General features: G+C 49.1%; 1 protein-coding gene across 2 annotated transcripts in view; it reads right to left on the bottom strand.

Moving 5' to 3' along the window:
* The window catches only part of RXRA (retinoid X receptor alpha), a 226,725-nt gene that overhangs the window by 50,561 nt on the left and 157,112 nt on the right, over positions 1-19,052 (bottom strand). For both annotated transcript variants that reach the window (XM_027823386.3, XM_007061008.4), the window contains exons 3-4: positions 16,562-16,712; positions 14,206-14,385 (exon numbers count right to left, since the gene is read on the bottom strand). In XM_027823386.3, the coding sequence (XP_027679187.1) occupies positions 14,206-14,385; positions 16,562-16,712 (331 nt within the window). The remainder of the gene's footprint in view (positions 1-14,205; positions 14,386-16,561; positions 16,713-19,052) is intronic.

Raw genomic sequence — 19,052 nt, 5'->3', positions numbered from 1 at the left:
GATCAGCACTCATGACAATCAGGCCACTGTCCTCTGGTATTCGCAGACCAAAGTAACACAACTGCCCATGCATCTCCAAGAAGTCCACCAGCCATTGTGTGGGGGACTGTTTTCCAGCCGCTGCAATATGTTTGCTTGCAGACACCCCTGTGAGAATATACGAGCCGTTGTTAAGAGACCTGGAGCAGAGTTTCAGGTGGTAAAGAGCCCAGAGGTTAATACTACACCCAAACACTCAAGTTCAGAAGAGAGCTTTCCCAGCTTTGGTAAGATCTCATAGTTCCCGAGTCTTTTGTTCCCAAACCCAAGACGATAGCCAAGCATCAGTGGTCAGTTCCCTCTACGCTACAGATTGTTTCCTGGACACAACTGAACTGCACACATCCTGAACAAGTTTCTGATTGCCTGTGCCCACCCAGTCAATATGGTGAGCTAAGTGGCACAAGCTCTGTCCACCAGGCAGGGATTATGGAGCAGTACAGAATGCTGAAGGGGACGACCTGTCACTCATTGCCTTCAGTAATGTCTGCATAAAGCTAGCAACACCACACACAAAGGGTAGGGGAGTGGAGTGGGGATCGTCCCTGTGCAGACCCGACCGTGTCTGGCCAAGGTGGTTTGGTCATCGTCTACCCAATCCTAACAGAGATGATTCCCCGGAGGAAGCAGATAAAAAGCAAGGTCCCTGCCAATGTGCGCTGGGGGGAAATCCCTCCCTGACCTCACATCTGGCGATTAGTTTAACCCTGTAAACGTGAGCAAGGATGGCCGTACTTCAGCATCTAGCCTCGGTTATACCCCAGGACTGGCGTCCAAGTGATTGTCTAATCCATTGTCTCTTTCAGCTCTCCCCAGAATCCTGAAGCTACAGCACACAATCAGGGAGGCCACCCTGCTGCTCCTGTCTGGGAGAGCTTCTCTCACTCTTTCAGCAGGGCTGCCCCCGGGGCCAAAATGTCACTGAAGACAAATAGTCTCCATAGAAATTCTGCACGCATGTGCTCTGCTGCCAGAACTGAGAAGTGCATGGACAGAAAGCATGGGGGAATCTGGGGCGTTGGATTAGCCAGAGCTGTTCATGCCAGGGATTACATCCATCTCCGTCACGCACGCAAAAGGCCGTCAATGGATGGTCAATTGGATGCACATTTTCTCTCTCGTGTCTCCATCTTTCCCTAGTGCTGCCTGATCCTATCCTGCTGCCATCCCAACCTCTCAACTATAGTTCTACGGTGGACATAAGGATCCACCAGGAGAGCAAATGACAAAAGAAGACAAACCAGCGGTGAAGTGCATCCTTTCTGGACATTGCTATTACCAGCCTATCTTTGGTACTTACATAGCCCCATCAGCAGGAGATCTCTGTACCTCACAATGTATGTATCCTCACAACATTCCTGTGAGGTATGAGTGCCCCCATATTACAGAAGGGAACACTGAGGCATGGATTGACTGAGTAACTAGCCCAAGGTCACACAGGAAGTTTGTGGTAAAGCAGACTGAGTCCCAGACTAGCACCACAACCATTGGACTGTCCAGCTCTATTCAGTATTTGTTTTATGTCGGACATCCCCTTACAGCAGCTATGAGCCAGCAGAATTGGAAGTACCGAGCATCCCAGGGTATTAGTAGGAGTAGACAGCGGCAGGGGCAGCATCCCCTCTCCATTTGCAATACTCCCCCTCTCCTTGTGAGCCAACGTCCTTTGCTGGCATCCTCAAGGCACAGCCTCAGGAATATTTAGTTTCCTCTCTAGCCTTCTGTGAGAGGGTGGCTGTTTTATTTATGGAGCGTTGGGAGGGACAGGTTACTGGGGATTTCCGTTCCACCGCAGGTGGAATGTATTGTGTTCTGTGCCTTTTTTATGAAGTTAGGTGTTAGCCATATATTGTTAGGAACCTTGGGGCTCTTTGGCCAGGGAGTGTCTGTATCCCTAAAAAATACTGGGGACCTAAGTTACCTAATTCAGCCTTAGATTCCTTTTTCTTTGGCTTTTGAACCAAATATGCCTCTTTCAAAGACAGAGCTTTATATTGCTGGAAATGAAAAAAAGCTGAGAAATAAAAAGTTAAATTGTAACTCTGTCCTGTAACTTGGACCCAAAATTTGTATGTGTGTTTTTTTTAAGTTATGCAAAATCTAAAGTTAATAGAAACATGGTCATGCTTTTTTTAAATGAAAAGCCCTTTTAAAAAAATGGATTTAAACATCCCCCCTGCAAATGCTGCAGCACTGGGAAGCAACAAGTGAAACTGATGGTAAACAAAAGTGAAAATTATGAATCTATTGTCGTCAAAGTTGAGTGAAGTGCAAAATATAAACAAACTGCATCAATAGTTAAAAGTAACACAGGCACACAGGTTAAGGAGATGGAGGGATGGATGTGATTTTTCAACCTGACAAGTGTCCCTTTAAAGTTGAATTATTATTAGAAGTAGAATTTTTAATGGCATGGTCTGAAGAACAAAGCATCAGGCGGACAGAAGTAACAAACACATTAAACTGAAGGGACAGAATTTTGCAGTCTAAAATTATAGCTATAAATAATTGTTCTCTCTTGAACTTTGCTCTTGCAGTAGGATGTGGCCATTTGCCTGCTTTTATATTCATGCAGAACAACAAGCTGGAAAGCTGAATTCCCTATTTCTCTCTGGACTCCTTTTGGTCCCCACCCCCGAGTCATGCCAGCTGCCACTTAAATGAATCGACAGGAGATGGCCATGCTGTGGACGTCCCAGGATTTCCTGAGCGTGTGTAATTCCCCGGGGGGTTGATGCACAGCCGGGGCATCAGGAGAAGGAGATTAGGCATGGGTCAATGGCAACTGTGTTACTGCAGGACCTGGGCTCTGACTAAGTCATTTTAGGATAGAACAAGGGGAAAGTTTGGTCTCTATAAACTCAGTGATTTATCTGAGAAATTTCTAGGAGAAAAGGAGTCACAGAGAGGTCTTGAAACTGCAGGCGGAAGTAACTTAATGCGTCACAACAGCCTAAATTCATCCTCGGTTTAACTCCTTCAGCTTCAGTGGGCTAACACCGAAGTGGGGAGTGGGGAGCAATGTGCAAACCATACTGCAAGCCCTAGGGAAAATGCAGCGAGAAGAAGGGAAAAGACAGTCCTATACTGGGAAGCTTATTGAATGTTCAGAGTCAGGGATCATATAGTTTACAGGAGGGGGAATGCCCCTGGTCTTCAAGGCACTGCTGCTCTATTGTAGACTTTATGGGGCATGGATCACGTCTCTCTCTCTGCTGGCATGATGGGGCCCCAATCCTGAATGGACACATCTCTTTCCAAACACAAAGAAGGTAACGAGGCACGTCATTGGTGCATGCCTTTGGGAATGAGCGTGGGTTTCTTTTGCAGCAATGAAGATGGAACCTGCAGTGATTGTGGAGGTTGGGGAGGAGTTTTATGGTCTCAAGCTGGGGGAACAGAACACTCTGCTCGAGTGGTCAGAGCAGGGTGCTGGAGCTTGGCAGTAGCAGAGTTGGGATGAAGCCGTGGCTTCTTCACTCGCTATGTAAAGTGGCGTGTGCACCAAGGATGCGCTATATAAATGTATAACAGTAAAATCATAGCATGATCTGTGATGGTGGGTCCCCAGAATTAACAGATTGCGGTTCTCAGGACATGGGAAATGGAGAGAATTCTTGCTGAGTTGGGAACCACCGGTGCCAATAAACAGGTAAGTCTGTAACAGGGAGGGAAGGATGGGGTGGGGGGATATGGCCCCGAGCTTCATCTTGCAGCTTTCCCAAAGTCTGCACTGTGTGAGATGTCCCAGGACTGTCGGAGGGAGCATGAGAAAGGGCTCCCGACTGCTATTTCCTGCTTGGTTTGTGTGATCGCAGCAGTTTCTCCAGTTTTGGATGCAGTGGGATATCATCACACAGGACAGCAACGCACAGCAAGGAAAAGGAGTGGAGTTTGCCCTATCTCCGGTGCTGCTTGGACGGCAAGCCTGCTGGAAGAAGCCTGGCCAGATTCCTTGTTCTGGTCTGGACTCTGTGCTGCTCAGGCCGTGCAAAGCAGATGCACACAGGCCATAGCTGGGTCAGCAAAGAAGTTTCCTGGTGGAACTCCTCAGTATGGCAAAGCTGGCCAGAGACAGCTTCTTCACCAGCCATCCCACACGCTGACACAGGGGCACGGCCAGGGGTTGGGAGGCACGGTCAGGGATTGGTGGGAATGGCTGTCGGGGAGCTGCTTTTTGCTATGCTGATTCTTTACTGGTATTAGGTCCCTTAGGGATCTTCGGCTAGAGATAGAAGTTAAAGCAGCTCCTACATGGCGCTAGTTGATGCCAGGATTGGGCCAGCACAGAATAAAAGAGCTGTAACTGGTTCCTTGATGCCCTCCCCCTGCCCTCACCCAAACACACCTACTGTACCAAGCAAAGTTCAGACACAGAGGACATCTTGCTGTCCATCTCTGGAAAGGCACTGGGCCAGATCCTCAGCCACTCTGATTCACACCCGCTGAAAATCTGGCCCCCTGTGTTTATCTGCCACAGGAAAAGGAGCCCCCAAACCCCATTCTCAGCACATAAGGACTGTCCATTTGGGGTTTCTGGTTTAGACCTAACGCCCCTGGGAAACACTGGGGTAATTTCAGAGGAAAGTTTTGTGCACACAAAGATAACAGAAGTTGCACAAGCTCATCTGAACTGAAGAGCCACTGCTCTTCCCCAATGCCCATTCTCCAGGGTTCACTGCTTCCCCACCTTACTGCCTATTTCTATAGTCTTGTTTCCAGACTCTAATCAATCCAAAGTCACCAAGAGAGATCTCTAAGCACTGAAGATGGTGAGTGCTTCCTACCAACAGTGTCCTGCCATCGTGAGGCACTGCCTCAAAGAGAAGGCTAAAGACAGAAAGAATGGATACATAAAAAAACAAACCAACCAAGCAATAATTATGGGAATGCACCCAGCTCCACCATACCACCTGCCTGCAAAACATATTGTAGCTAGATAGGAAAGCCAGGCAGCCTCCAGACTCGTTTCAAGTTCAATCAGAAGGATGGTGTCCACCCACTGTGGGTTGAACTACAGCTAGACCTTCTATTGTATGTTCCCAGATCTAGGAGGGATACGTATCGCTCTGGTAAGTGGTAGCTTACTTGGTTTGCTGCAGAGGAATATAGAATGGTACAGAACGTACAGGTCAAAATTTTGTACTAGGAGAGAGAAGGACAGAAACCTACCAGCCAATATTCAGGCTAACTATGATGAAATAGAAGGTGATGGTCAGTAACTGCATCCATGGGGAAGATTTCAGTGGCCTCTCCAGTAACACGTCGGTTAATCTTATTCAGAGAGCAACATTTATCAGGCAGACAAGACGGAGGGGGAGAGCCAAACAAGAGAAATGAAGCTGCAGTTCTAGCCAACAGCGAAATGAATTCCAGGGATCAGGTGCACTCGGAATCCCTCTCAGAAGAAAAGTCCCCTTCTTTTGAACAGCTGTGAAGCTGCCAACCAATGTGAATATGAGAAACTCACAAGGGGCCTAATCCATCCCTGGGGTAACTCCACTAAGCCGCCGGAGACAAATTTGTCTCAAGGGCCTTCACCCCAATTCCCACCTGCATGTTCCATGCACCCTACTGATATTTTTTGAAGCCCACTTGGGAAGGCCACGTCTACCATTTCAGCAGAACATGTGGTTGTCGAAGAGCAAGCAAAATGCACGGTGGCTGTGACTTAGGTAAATGAATGCCTGTGGGGCCATGTGGAGAAGCAAACCATTCTTAGACCCAGTGCTGGCTTCTGGCTATTCTAACTGCCCCATCCCTTGCTGAGATCACTCGGCTTCCCCCATTCCCAACACATGGGAGCTCAGCTCCTCTGGGAAGAGAGGGATATTCCCCAGGCTCACCTCCCTCGGAGTGTGTCCCTGTGGACAGTGGTAGCATCACTTTCCAGGGGGCTGACTCTGTGACTTCCTGTCTCACACTGCACATTGACAGTGAATTCTCTCCAGCCCAGCATTCAGAACTAAAAGCAACCCTTAGTTCAGCGACTAATATACCCACCCCTACCCCCGCCCAAGAGTCTGGCAGTGCACTGGAAAGTATTAACACAGGCTATGAGAGGCTCCTTTCCAGGACCACTTTGACACTGTGTCACACAGTTCCACCAAAATGAAGTTTAATGGTGATGACATGCGAACAGCGGAAACATGGTTCCTAGCCACTGTCCCGCCAGGAAGAAAACACAGCAGAATAACTCCCTGGTTTTCTGGAAAGCTGGCATCAGGAACAAGAATTGATCTGGGCCAGTTCATGGCAGTTGAGTGCGCCAGTGGTTTTTTTACTGCAGGCTGCAATTTTGGGAGAAAAGAAATTCAGCCCCTCTGGGGGGACGCAAGAGCCTCTTTTGGCTTTCTTCTGAGCGGGGGGAAGAGCCACCTGCAGACTCCACTCCTAAGATTGTGCTCAGAGGGGCTCAGATGGGGCCAACGTAAAGGAGAGGTCTACCCTGGCCTGGATCAGAGTGAAGCCCCAGAGCCTTCTCCATAAGGTATGTTCTGAATCTGAGCTTTGCAAGTTCGCGGCGGAAAAGAGCGACAGGACCTGCACTTTGCAGCAATGTACGTCTCACCCAAACAACAGAGACAGCATTGGTGATCATTGCTCACGGAGAAAGAGAAAAGGCAGGAGACACAGTTCTTGAACATGGGACTCAAGGCACAGTCCCAGACCGTGTGGAGGGAGCTCACAGTATGGGGGAAAACACTACCTATACCAACTATATTAAAAATTCCAACTATGCGAATATAAACTATCAATCAACTACTCACAAATGTATTTACGAAGTATAAAAGCTGGAGAAATCCGTGGACGCAGGGACACCATGAGGTGGTAAAAAGGAACAGGAGAGGCATTGGCCCGCACTACCTCTTGTGCCCTCAGTCCGGAGCACAAGGTGAACTACTGTGCTCGTGACCCCGCTTGTCAGAATTTCTGGACTTGGGCACATGGGGCACATGTGCACCCAGGTGTGGAACACGCATAGGGACTGGCACTTGAAGAAGAACAGAGAGACAGGGTGGGAGTAGGTAATATTATTACTCTATGTTAGAGATGGGAAACTAAGGTAGAAAGAGATGAAGTGATTTGCCCAAGCTCACTCAATCTGTGGCAGAGTCATGCACTGAACGCGGATCTCCCAAGTCCCAGTCCATTGTTTTAGCCACAAGACCATCCTTCCTCTAAGTGGAGTCTTGTTTGGGAGTGGGAAGCCGGGTAGAGTTCCATTACTCTTCTCCCCACCATCGTCAAACCCTGGGCAGGAGTTCTTTGTGCGTGGGCTGTTTGTGGAGAAGAGACACACAACAAAATGATGCATCTTCAGGGTGTCCCTCACTGCAGCAGTCATTAGCTGAGTGCTCATTCCTCCATCAAGGCCACCACCTCTCCCAGGCTGGCAGCACCAGGGACCTGTGGGTGCGCGTGCGCATGTGTTTCATGGATTCACTGCAGACTTCAGGGCTGAATTTGTTTCTCCAAGCATCAAAAACTGATGTCAAGGAGTGAGATCTATACTACTTGATGCAAACCACTAACCCCACCACAATATCCCCTGCATTGGTGAAGCTCTCCAGACTGTAACCTTAGTTTTGGTGAACGTCTGACACTTAGCGGAAGACAAAGTACAGAAAACAAAGGCTTGTGCAGCTGGCAGTAATTTATATGGCAAACAACACTTTCAGTTAATCATTTATTGCAGCTTCCGTGTCTTGGAATCAATAAGGCAAGTGCACCATGGATATTAGCATCGATATCTTACTTAAATTTATCAATAGACAGCCTTGAGAAGAGACTTAAATGCCAGAAAAAATGTTCCATTTATATGCTTTTCCTCCATTAAACTAAGAACATCACACAGGCAAAGGCTTAAATTTTAACACCAAGCCCAGAGCACAGACAATTTGATCCTTTTCATTCTAAATGTCAACCCTCTTGCCTTTTGATGTTGCCAATGATATAAAACACAGGCACTCCTAAGCTAGCTCCCCAATGCGGGGCTTCTGATCCTTCCCATGCTGTCAGACATTGCTTAGGGCATGAACCAGGCTCTGCCATCTCTGTCTATCGTGAGCTGCTCTTTGCACTTCCTCCAAGTTCAGTCCCATAAGTTTTCCCTCTCTGAGTACTCTTTGACAGAGGGATTCTTATGGCCCACCCCCTTTTGTGTCTTCCACCAGCTGTCTAATGGCAAACCTGCACTTAGGCTCCTTAAATAAGCATGTTTCCTTCCTCAGCTATTTATATAAGAGGGTTTTTCCTCTTGCATAAATTTCCATTATTGAAGTGTGGCCTACGTCTCTCTCATTCCCCATATTGATTCCCTGGGTCACAACATTATTCTCCTTTCCCATGTGGGAAATGATTTACCGTTGTGTTATTCTTCTGTTAGAGCGAGAGAGCTTGGTAAGAGGGTTTTACCGTACGTCCCTGGCATATAAATACTGTTGGGGCGACAGGAATCAAGTATTTATTTCCGTTGCCATAAATGTGGTCTCCAGAGCAACATATTTTGAATGGAACTAAGGCCCATATCACTGGCTTTATTGTGAATAAGATGTAGCCGTTTAGATTAGGAGTATGGACAAATGGGGCTGGATCATACAAACCAGCCCAAAATTTCAGCCAAAACTAGAGTTGACGCTCAGTAGGGGAGGGGAGGAGGGGAATCAGAGAGATATCAGGCCTGTACAGATCAGATATTGAGTATGATGACAAGTCAGAATGAGCAGGCAACAGATGAGGGAGGAAGATGCAGTGGGAAGGAGCCGATGTTGGAATGTGGTGCTGGTAGGTGAGATGAGCAATGGGAAAAGTGAGTTGGGAAGAGGTCTCAGATGGGAAATGGGTGGAAGGGAACCAAGTCACAGCAAAGGTCTCATTCCCAAAGATGCAGGCTCAGAGTTGCATGTGGAAAATACATATGTGTTTGCTTTGCACACAATTCTTGCACCTATATTTGCAAATTGTCTCTGGTGTATATGTGGGCAAATGGCCAGATGTGTATCTCACTGACCATTTGCATGTGCAAATGGTCACTTCCCTCTGTCCATTGCAATAACTGCATGAGCAAATTCGGTCAATAATTGCATGTGCACTCTTTGCACGCATAACTGCACCCATGAACTTCTGAAAACTAGAACCGTATCCAACTTATTTTCAGGAATAAAAAAAGTGAAAAGGCTGCTCCAAAATGGGCAGAAGATGCTTCTTGGAACTGTATATCTGAGCCAGATGGATGGCTCATGTATAGACAGTTTTTACCCACAGACTTCAAAATACTTTACAACGGAGTATTATTCCCATTTCACAGAGAGGGCAATTGAGTCGCAGTGCAGTGCCAAGAACAGAATCCAGGTCTTTATCAACATAGCACCAAATAGCTATTTACTATGGGCCAGATCCTCATTCGGTGCAACTTGGGATAGTTCAAGGGAAATCTATAGAGCTCTGCTGTGCTGATTCACTTCAGTTGAGGATCTAGCTCCGAACGTCTACTCATCACATATGCTAAACACAAAGACTTTCTCCTCTTTCTCCTCGCCCTCCATAATATATACACTGCACTATAAGATCAGTCTGCCAGTAGTGTGTGAGTTCAGTTCTAGGGTTATGAAGGTCCCATCTGTCACACTTTTAAATAATTGGCTGATTATTATGGATTCATTCGGTATACGTTGTGATAATGTGAATCAAGATGAATTAATAGAGTCCTCACACAGATGGCATACAGTCTGCACTCCCTTGGGAATTGCACTGCCGTTTAGAAATTAATTAATGGACCTATAATTTTACAGTGGCGCTGCCCGGGCAATTGCCGTAATTGTAGGAATTTAATAGTCACCTGATTTACAGGATGTCAGTTCAGCAGAGCCAACAGAAAGAAAATGAGAAAAGCCACATATCACCTGGGGCAAGCAGCCAGGTCCATTGTTTGAGCCCCAAACCACTGCACTTAAATCGATCTGCAACAGTGGCATGCCCCACCCCCACGGGGTGCTGCCTCAGTTTCCCCTCTGACTTGCCAATGGGTGCCCACACAACCACATTTCAAGTAACATTCCCCTTCTTGGGGCCAGGTTTATTAAGACACAGCAAGACAAAGAGTTTCCTCCGCCTTTCCAGGCGCAAGCCGTTCCTTTTCTGTTCCTGCCACCACTCAACTCGCCTTCAGCCCAGCCCAGTTCCCCCTAGCTCCTCCTAGTGAGGCTTCCTGCTGATCTGAACCCACTGAGCTCCTCCTGGGCCCCAGTTCACTCATCTCCAGGAACTCCTCCAGTCCCAATCCAGACCTCCAGCCACTGCCCTTCCGCACCCAGACAGCTGCCCACTGCAAGAGCGCCCCGCACCAGGTCTTTCACAGTATACTCTCCTTCCTGCTCTGAGGACAGCACCTCTTATCCTCGGTGCCAACTGTGGGCTTCTAACACATCATCCAGAGTTCTGAGGCCTTAACCCTTTTCCAGACCCAGCTCGCCCTGTGACACCATCTCAGGGAGTGCGGATGATTCTCGAAGTAACCCTCTCACATTAATTGACACTTCCAGGGAAAAAACAGATCCTGAAGTGCATGAGAACCAGAACCTTTGGGCTCCATTTTGATTCAGGACAAATAAAGATAAAATTCACTTGGATTTTCTGAAGAGCCTAGGGGAATTAGGTGCCCAGTTCCAATGAAATTTAACAAACTCCAGAGACAATCCCAGCCTTCAACAATACATTTACTGCAAATAAAAACAAAAATGAATACGTTCCTCACCTCTCTCTGAAAAGCAAGTGCCACTGCTGAATATACCGTAGATGAGCTGGCCTTTGTTAGTCACTTTTATTCTCTCAGTGGAACAATTCGGTGAGTACAAGTTATAGAGCTGACCTCCTGACTTGCAACTTTTATCCAGCAAAGAACGCAACACCCATCAGTTACCGCTAATGCAATCTGACAGCGCTCTGTTCACACTGGCATGGCAGCTGTGCCTTTCCTCTGAGGACTGTTTCCTTCACAGCTTTACAGGCCCAGGATCATGCCAGCACAGATTGCCAATATGTACTAGTGGGTATCTCGGTGGGCAAGGGGCTAAGGAGGGGAGACGTGACAGGAAGAGGGGAGTTGGTTTGTTCTTCAGGATGAGTCTTCCTATGCTGGCAGCACCACAGAGAACAAACACCTGCAGCCAGACACCAGCCTGGCTACTTCCGATGCTTTTCACACACAAAGGCTGACTTTGCAGGAGCACTGAGTGGCCACACGTCCTTGCGAGAGCCTCACACGGAGCCTGTAGAATCTAAGCCACAACACACTTTTAAGGAGGGCACGTCTACACAGCCAAAAAACCCCACGGCCGTGAGTCTCAGAGCCCGGGTCAAACTGGCTGGGGCTCACACTGCAGGGCTAAAAATAACAGTGTCAATGTCCGGGCTCGGGCTGGAGCCTGGGCTCTGAAACCCAGGGAGGGGTCAGGGTCTTGGAGTCAGGGCTCCAGCCTGAGCCCAAATGTCTACACTGCAATTTTTAGCCCTGTAGCGTGAGCTCTGCAAGCCCTAGTCAGTTGATCTAAGCTCTGAGACATGCTGCTGCAGGGGTTTTTTTTTGCTGTGTAGACGTACCCTATGACACTCTTTATAGCCACGGCTGAGATGAAACTCCAATAACAACCAGTCCTCCTGAGCCCAATCCCTGCCTAACTCCAGGTACCTGCCTCTGCCCACAGCCAGCATCACTTGTGAATTTTCATCTGAAGTCCAAAGACTTTCCACCCTCTTCTCCTTTCCATCCATATCCCCTGCTGGTTTTGCTTTCTTTGCACCAGCTTGTGGCTTTGTCTGTCTGTCCACATCCCAGCACTCAGTCTCTTCCACCTGGAAGAGACAGGGTTGATTCAGGACATCGCGCGCTCTCTCCTTCTCTCTGTTGTCTGTCAGGAACGCACCTACTGTGCAGTCAAGTCAGGGTCTTGGGGGAAGCTCAGGAAACCAGCCTCAAAGCTGCTTTACTTTCAAAAGGTAGAGAGCCCTCTTGCCTTACTGTGAGGGAGGGCTGTCATCTGTTTGCAGAGCCAGCCGCACAATCCCTGCCCCTTAAACAAGGAAACAAATGTGACTCGCACTCTTTCTGCCACTGCCTGACATGTGGAAGATGCAGACTTGTTGCTAGCATAGGGAGGGATGCTCACATTTCTAACATACCTGTTAAAACTACAGCACCCTAAACAAAATGCTCTGGGTCCCACACAGACACCCTGATTCATGTCTGAAACATACCAGAAGTACATTCTGTGTCTGATTAAGACCATATATGTATATCTTATACATGGTTACCCCATGATAAAAAAAAAAATTCCTTATATAAAACCCAGAACATCTGCCAGAGTTTCCAGCCTTCCTCACTGCAAAACATATTACACTCCCCTCCGGAAATCTCTACTCCGGACACCCAGGGTTGAGTTTGCTGGGGTGAGGAAGGTTCCCTTTAGGAATTCAGTCCTCTGCAGTTTGCTCTCTCTGGAGAGCTAACCCTTTCCCCCAGCCCCATCCAAATGCCCTTTTAATCAGTTGCCTTTGGAACTCCAAAGCATCCCAAGCAGAGATGGCTTTGACATTTGAAGAATCTGCATGTGTGGGTCCTTATATGACCCCATAAATCAAGCATGTCAGGGTTTGTTAAACACTAGACACAGCTTCAGCACTGCCCTATTTAGCTAACGCTCCAGACAAGACTAACTGCTCTTCAAAGAGACACATCCTGCAGCTTTGCTCTCCCACGACTATTGTGACTCCGCAGAACAGAGAGCAGTAAAGAAGTGGATTTATGTGTCAGTGAGCACAGCAGATGTGATTCAGAAGATGTAATGAATGCAGATATCAGTGACTGGAGTGATACCAGTGGAGGATCATTCACACAGTCGCTCTCAAGTCATAAGCACACACCGACCAACACATCATTGACGAGCCCTTGTTAAGTCGTTTAGGTCCAAAATTAAATTTCAGGAGGGGAAAAATTTTTACAAAAACTAAAAAAAATCATAATTATTCTTCCTCATGGAAAAAACAGAGTTTCAACTATTTTCCCACTATACTGGAAACCCAAACACAACAGCACGGGGAAAGTTCATAGGAATCAAAAGTAAAAGTGACTATAAAGAAAAAATGAAACTAACCAGTCTCGTTCAGGCTCAGAGAAGTGCAAAATATAAACAAACAGCACCATGAGAAATAAATTAGGCGGATAACATTCTTTCAGGTTTACTAATCTAAAGTGCTGCAGGGAAAGCATTTTATTAAACACACCATTTGTATCTTGACAGTGTCCCATTATAATCTACACCAATCTTCCAGGATTTAACATCATTTCAGATCATGTTATCTGTAAAAGGATGGGCCAGATCAGATTACAGTGCTTGTCACCCAACATAAACCTAAAATGCTAGTCCCACATTCACCCCTTGATCTGGGCTTTACAGCCTTCTGAACATTGGAAAAGAAAGCTTTTTAAAATCAAGGCAAATCTGTATTTTCCTGTTGCCTTCCTCCATGCCACTGGATAATAGTATCTGCTTCTACCCATTCTCGCTTTGCTTCGCCCCTCTGAAACGAACACTATGCTTGCACCTTCGGAGCTTTGCTTGTGCACATTAACACACAGTAATATCATGTCACGTAGTGTAACCTTGCTCAGGCCTGGGTAGCCAGAAGAATCTGATGAGGATGCTGCTCCTTATGAGAAATAAAAGCATACTCTGGCAATGGAAGCTGGACAGACACATTCTGTTGCTGGTGAAGGAACTAAGTGAGTTACTCAGGGCAACGACTTCCTCTCAGATACACATCTGGCCTGATTCCTCCATTACAACCTTGCTAATGGTCACTGTCGAGCGAGCATAGAACATACGCAAGAGAGACATGCACAGGGGAGAAAAATCCACCCTTTATGTAACAGCAAACAGCATGGTTCAGGCCCAGGAGCAGCGATTCCACAGTGAGATCATTGGCATATATTCCTGGCTGCATTCACAATCACCAACAAAAGGGGCTAAATGCAGCTTTGGTGCATGTTACGTTGCAGGGCTAGAAACAGGAGGGAGCCTCCTAGGAAAGGAGTGTACCTGAGCACCCGCCGGGTCCACTGCAGCGTGCCTGCGTGCGTAGGGGAGGTCACCGCTCTGCCTGCCTTACCTTCTCGCTTCATGCCCATAGCCAGACACTTCTGATACCGGCAGTACTGGCACCGGTTCCGCTGGCGCTTGTCAATCAAGCAATCCTTATTGTCGCGGCAGGTGTAGGTGAGGTCCTTCCGCACTGTGCGCTTGAAGAAGCCTTTGCAGCCCTCGCAGCTGTACACCCCATAATGTTTACCTGCCGGGGATTGAGGAAGGTGAAGAAACACAGAAATCATGCAGGCCCACTGAGCAACAAACAGGTCACCTACCTGCCCCCCCACAACCCTCTTATTACTACTCCTGGGTTGTTTAATTACCTTAGGCCTTGTCTAGCATAGGATTTGAAGGGGGGATCAGGCTTTATCTTGGCCAAATTAGCATGTGCTAATATACAATTGCTTTGTCTCGCCTAGAGTTTTAGACAGTTTAATGCAATCAAGCTAGCTAGCTCAGTCTAGACACCCCTGTCCGGACAAGGTCCTGCCCACTCTTTATTGATCCACAGAATAGGTACAACATCCAGGCAAGCTTCCCCCATGTTGCCCTGGCAACCTGCCTCAACCATCATGTTTACCGTCATGTCCACTGGTCGTGGATCAAACCCAACTGGAAGTACAGGCCTTGCCACAACCAGATGACAAGATGTCCCTGTCCATACGGGCTGCAAATCATGTTTAACATCATGATCCACAGTCATGTTCTAACACAACCTAATTTCCAAGTGAAGACAAGGGACCAGAGAGTAGTTGATGTCTCCAAGACTCTTTCAGTCCTTGACCTCTCTGCTCACATTGTGGACACAGGAGCCAATAGGCTAGCGTTATTTGTGACAAACGGCCCCTGCTCTCTTTGTCCATGGCATTTGGGCTATCATAAGAAATGAACAATCCACACGGCTGCTCATTGCTGAGGAGACTTCTCCCCGCACACGCAGTAATCTATGTGAGAACAAACAGCCTCTCCACAGATTGGACTGAGTTGGCACGGTTATTCTCCAACATGTTCACTACGTGCACAACCTTGCGAGAACTCCCCTCTTTCCTCAGTGGGTGGCTCTTGAGTGGTTTCATTCTGAGCACATCCCCAGGGAAGACTCCTTGCAGGGGTCACTCGTGGGCCAGAGAGCATAGCTTGGGAATGGAGTCAGAAGTTTTAGGGAAATGTTACTGATGGAGACTATGTACTGAAGTTTGCTCTGAGTTACACATCCAGGCCACCTTCTCCTAGAAAATCACTTGGGCATAACAGAGAGCAAAGTTTGCCTGGAGAGAAAGACAAGCAGGGAGCCCACTGTGATAAGAGTTAATGACATGAGAACAAAGGGAATTAACACATTTTATTTTACAGAGTGGGGATAATCAATCAGAAGTGTATCTTTTATCTGGTACTGTCTGAGAAGGTCATCATGGGATAAAAGGACGCGGGAGAAGGAAGGATATGGGATAAAAAGGCTACGGTAGAAGGAGGAGCTGAACTGCCCCAGTGGTAGCCAATTTCCAATATATAATGAAGCAACCAGCGGCTAAGCAGAGGTTGATGCAAAATTTCACCTGTTCCCCACACCAAGTTCTTCTCTGACCACAGAGGAACCTGCCAAGTTTCACCTGACTTGGGAGATCAGATCAGGCTCCCTGGGGTGCTCTGCAAGCCGAGTCTCCCTCTGAGTGAACCTGCCCTGAGCAGAGAGGTGGTAAGGGCACCCTCAAACCAAAGCCGGCTTTGGTTTGTTTGGTTGAGGATATTCTACACAGCCCTGCCACTCAGTTAAATCCAATCCCCTCTGGCATATCCGCAAAAGGGGTTAAGGTAGGGCTGCTAAATGGGATCATCCCCCCCATATTTTCCTGAGGCGTCGTTTTTACTGCTCCAGCCCTAGCTGGTTGGCCATCAATCTCCAGATGCAGGGGAAGGAGATGCTGGGAGGTTAAGGTTTGGGGTGGCCCTGAGCACTTGGCATGGAAGAGCGAAAGGTTCCCCCCAGAGGCTGTGCTTGTCTTATTTATTCCTATGGCACCGTCAGAAGCTGGGGGATGCCTTTAATGTGATTAAAGAACAGGAGTACTTGTGGCACCTTAGCGAGTAACAAATTGCTCCCAGTGGTCCCTTGTGGCTTTAACAGGTCACAAGACCATTCGGCTCTTTGTGCCCCGATGGGAGGGAATACATGCTGCATATTCTCTCCAAGGCAGGGAGGCAGGACACAGGGGGGGAAAGAAGTCGGGTAAAACCAAGGCGTTGCATTGCCTTGGCTCAGAAACCTAAGACATGTGGATGCTCCTGCTGGACAAATAAAGACCAGGAAAGGGGATTCTCCTTCCACTGAGGTCCACTTCCCCAACCCCCTCCTCCACTTGCCATCTGGGGGTTTTTACCTGAAGATCTGTCCCCACAGATGGCACATATGTGCTTGGTGAAGGAGGCCATGGTTCCTGAGGGGTGCGCTGGCACTTTAAGAACTCCATTGAGTCCCAAGGGTGGTTTAATATCTTCTGTGCTGCTGATGGGGTTCATCGGAGAATTGAGCTGCGCAGAGGGAAACACAGGGGAAGTGGTTATCATTGAGCCCAGGATAAAGGCAAGCTGAGGGGTGCTGTACACATGGCATCCTCCCACTCGGGCCTGGCCCTTCACCCAGAGCTCAGGTGTCTCCAGATGCCACTCAGGGTGCCCTCAGTTAATCTGCACAGAATGGGCAAAGTCATGCTCTCCAGAGCGGGTCCTACCCATCCCCAGTGTAAGACCCCTACGGAAGATTCTTTGCACACTCCTCCATGCACCTCATCTTGAGCTGATCGCTCCAGACCTGGTGCCCCACATGGCTGTGCTATGAACCTCAATCCTGAGTGGCAGGATTCCCTCCTATTCAAGTCCCAGGACTCACAAGGATCTACCTAGATCCCACGTAGATCCTACTTGTAGAGCCCCTGCTATTTCGGTGCGAGGCTCTCCCACCGCTCTGCTGATGCCCTCCCAATCCTCACCCCCCAAATTTGCTAGTCCACCCCAGTCCTGACTTGCAGCACCCCCTGCTGTTGCAATCCTGAGCTTCACACTCATACACTCCTCCTCATACACTGCACACTCACACACCCCTCAATCCTGGTTTCAGATACCGCATAGGTAGAGCCCTGTGCGGATACAAAAAAGTGGATCTGCATCCAATCTGCATCTGCTAGGATCAACCCGCGATCCGACCCGCGATCTGCTAGCCATCTTTTACCTCTCTCCGCACCCGCAGCAGCAAGCCATCCCAAGGTGGGGGAGCAGAGATGAGCGAGCGGGGGGATGGGGTCTCGCAGGGAAGAGGCCGTGCGAGGGCAGGGACTGGGGGTAAGGGGTGGCACAGGGCAGGGTCTCCGGGTGGCGCGAGGAGGTGGGGGGGAAGTGGTATGACTTCATGTGGTGCTCCCGGGGGCATCCAATAGCAGTAGCGCATGATGGGGCACAAAGGGGTGGAGAGGTGGGGCGCCCGCTCCAATCCCCGTGGCTGGGGGGGCTCTGCTGCCTAGGAGCCGGTGGGCTGGGAGTGCAGCCAGGGCGAGCCATGGTGGGGATGCTGGCGCTGCCCGAGGGGCCCGAGCCGCTGGACGGGAAGTGGCGTGGCAAGCAGGTGCTAGACAGCCCCGACTCCAGCCTGCTGCCCAGCCCCAGCCATGGCTGCTGGCCCCGAGCACACTGAGCCCCCTGGGCAGCCCGAGCTGGACGCCACGGGCCAGGCGCCACCCGTGTTATCCATTAGGCCACGTGGCTGCCGTATACTAGAGCCCTATTGACAGCCATAGGAAGCTGAGAACGCCTGGCTGCTGCGGATGATGCCATCTATGCTGGGGATGGGAGCGGGGAAGAGAGCCAGCAGCCCGAAAAAAAGAGCCCAGCAGTGTGGGCTGGTCCCTTCGGGCACCGCCCCCTGCACAGCCAGGATCCGGCTGTAGCCACGAGACCCCGTCGCTCGCAGTGCGGCCAGCAGCAGCCGCCACGCCACCCGTGCAGGCAGGGCAAAGCAGCCCCAAGCTGCGGAGTCAGCCGGTGAGGGGCCCTGCAGGGCTGAGCCCATGGGGGGAAGTTACCCCCTGGAGGCTGAGACCTATGGGTAGAGCCCTGCACAGTTGTATCCGCATCCGCTTCACTATCCGCCAAAAAGGTCCGGGAATATGAAGTGGATATCTGAGGATTTGCAGGGCTCTACTCATAGGGGCCCCAACCTATGTAAAGTTCTTGCAATTGCACTCAACCAATGTGATGATCTGGGCACCATTCACAGCCAGGGATGGAGCCCGATGGGGCCTCACTAACCTCGGAGCTGACCTGTAAGGGACTGCGGAAGACTCTGTGACGGCCTAGCTAGGGAAGAACGCTTTCTCGTGCAGACGGTTACTATCGGTCAGTGTCGGACATGAGGAACCAGTCGAAACCGGTCCTCAACCGGCCTTGACTGCCTCGTGTGGCCCCATGCCAGTAAAGGAGCACAACCCCGTAGTAATTATACATGAGCTGATAATGTTAAGTGTATATTAATGTCTGCTACCCACCCCTTCGTTGGACTCCGTCCCAGGCATTGCTCTGGTTCGCTGGGCTCTCCACCGCCGTGACAGCAACGCTTGGAGTCCCTGTTGTGGGTGTGTCACTTATCTTCAATAAAGCCAATAATTCACCGCTTTTGCCGTGTTTGAGCCTCGCTTTTTTGGAGCACCCCTGCCAGGCCTCCCGGGCCTAGACCAGAACATGACTATTATTCCAGTCTTCACCCCCACCCTGACAATTGCATTAAACCGAATGGTTGTACCAAATTGGGTGTGACACGGGAAACATTCCTTAGTGGGCACGATGCTAGCTTGAAATTACCAGTATCTTATGAGCCAAAAC

This window comes from Chelonia mydas, chromosome 16, assembly GCF_015237465.2.
Source record: "Chelonia mydas isolate rCheMyd1 chromosome 16, rCheMyd1.pri.v2, whole genome shotgun sequence".
In the NCBI taxonomy this organism is placed as follows: domain Eukaryota; kingdom Metazoa; phylum Chordata; order Testudines; family Cheloniidae; genus Chelonia; species Chelonia mydas.
Note: the sequence above shows the minus strand (reverse complement) of the source record. Positions and strands in the feature narration are given on the sequence as shown.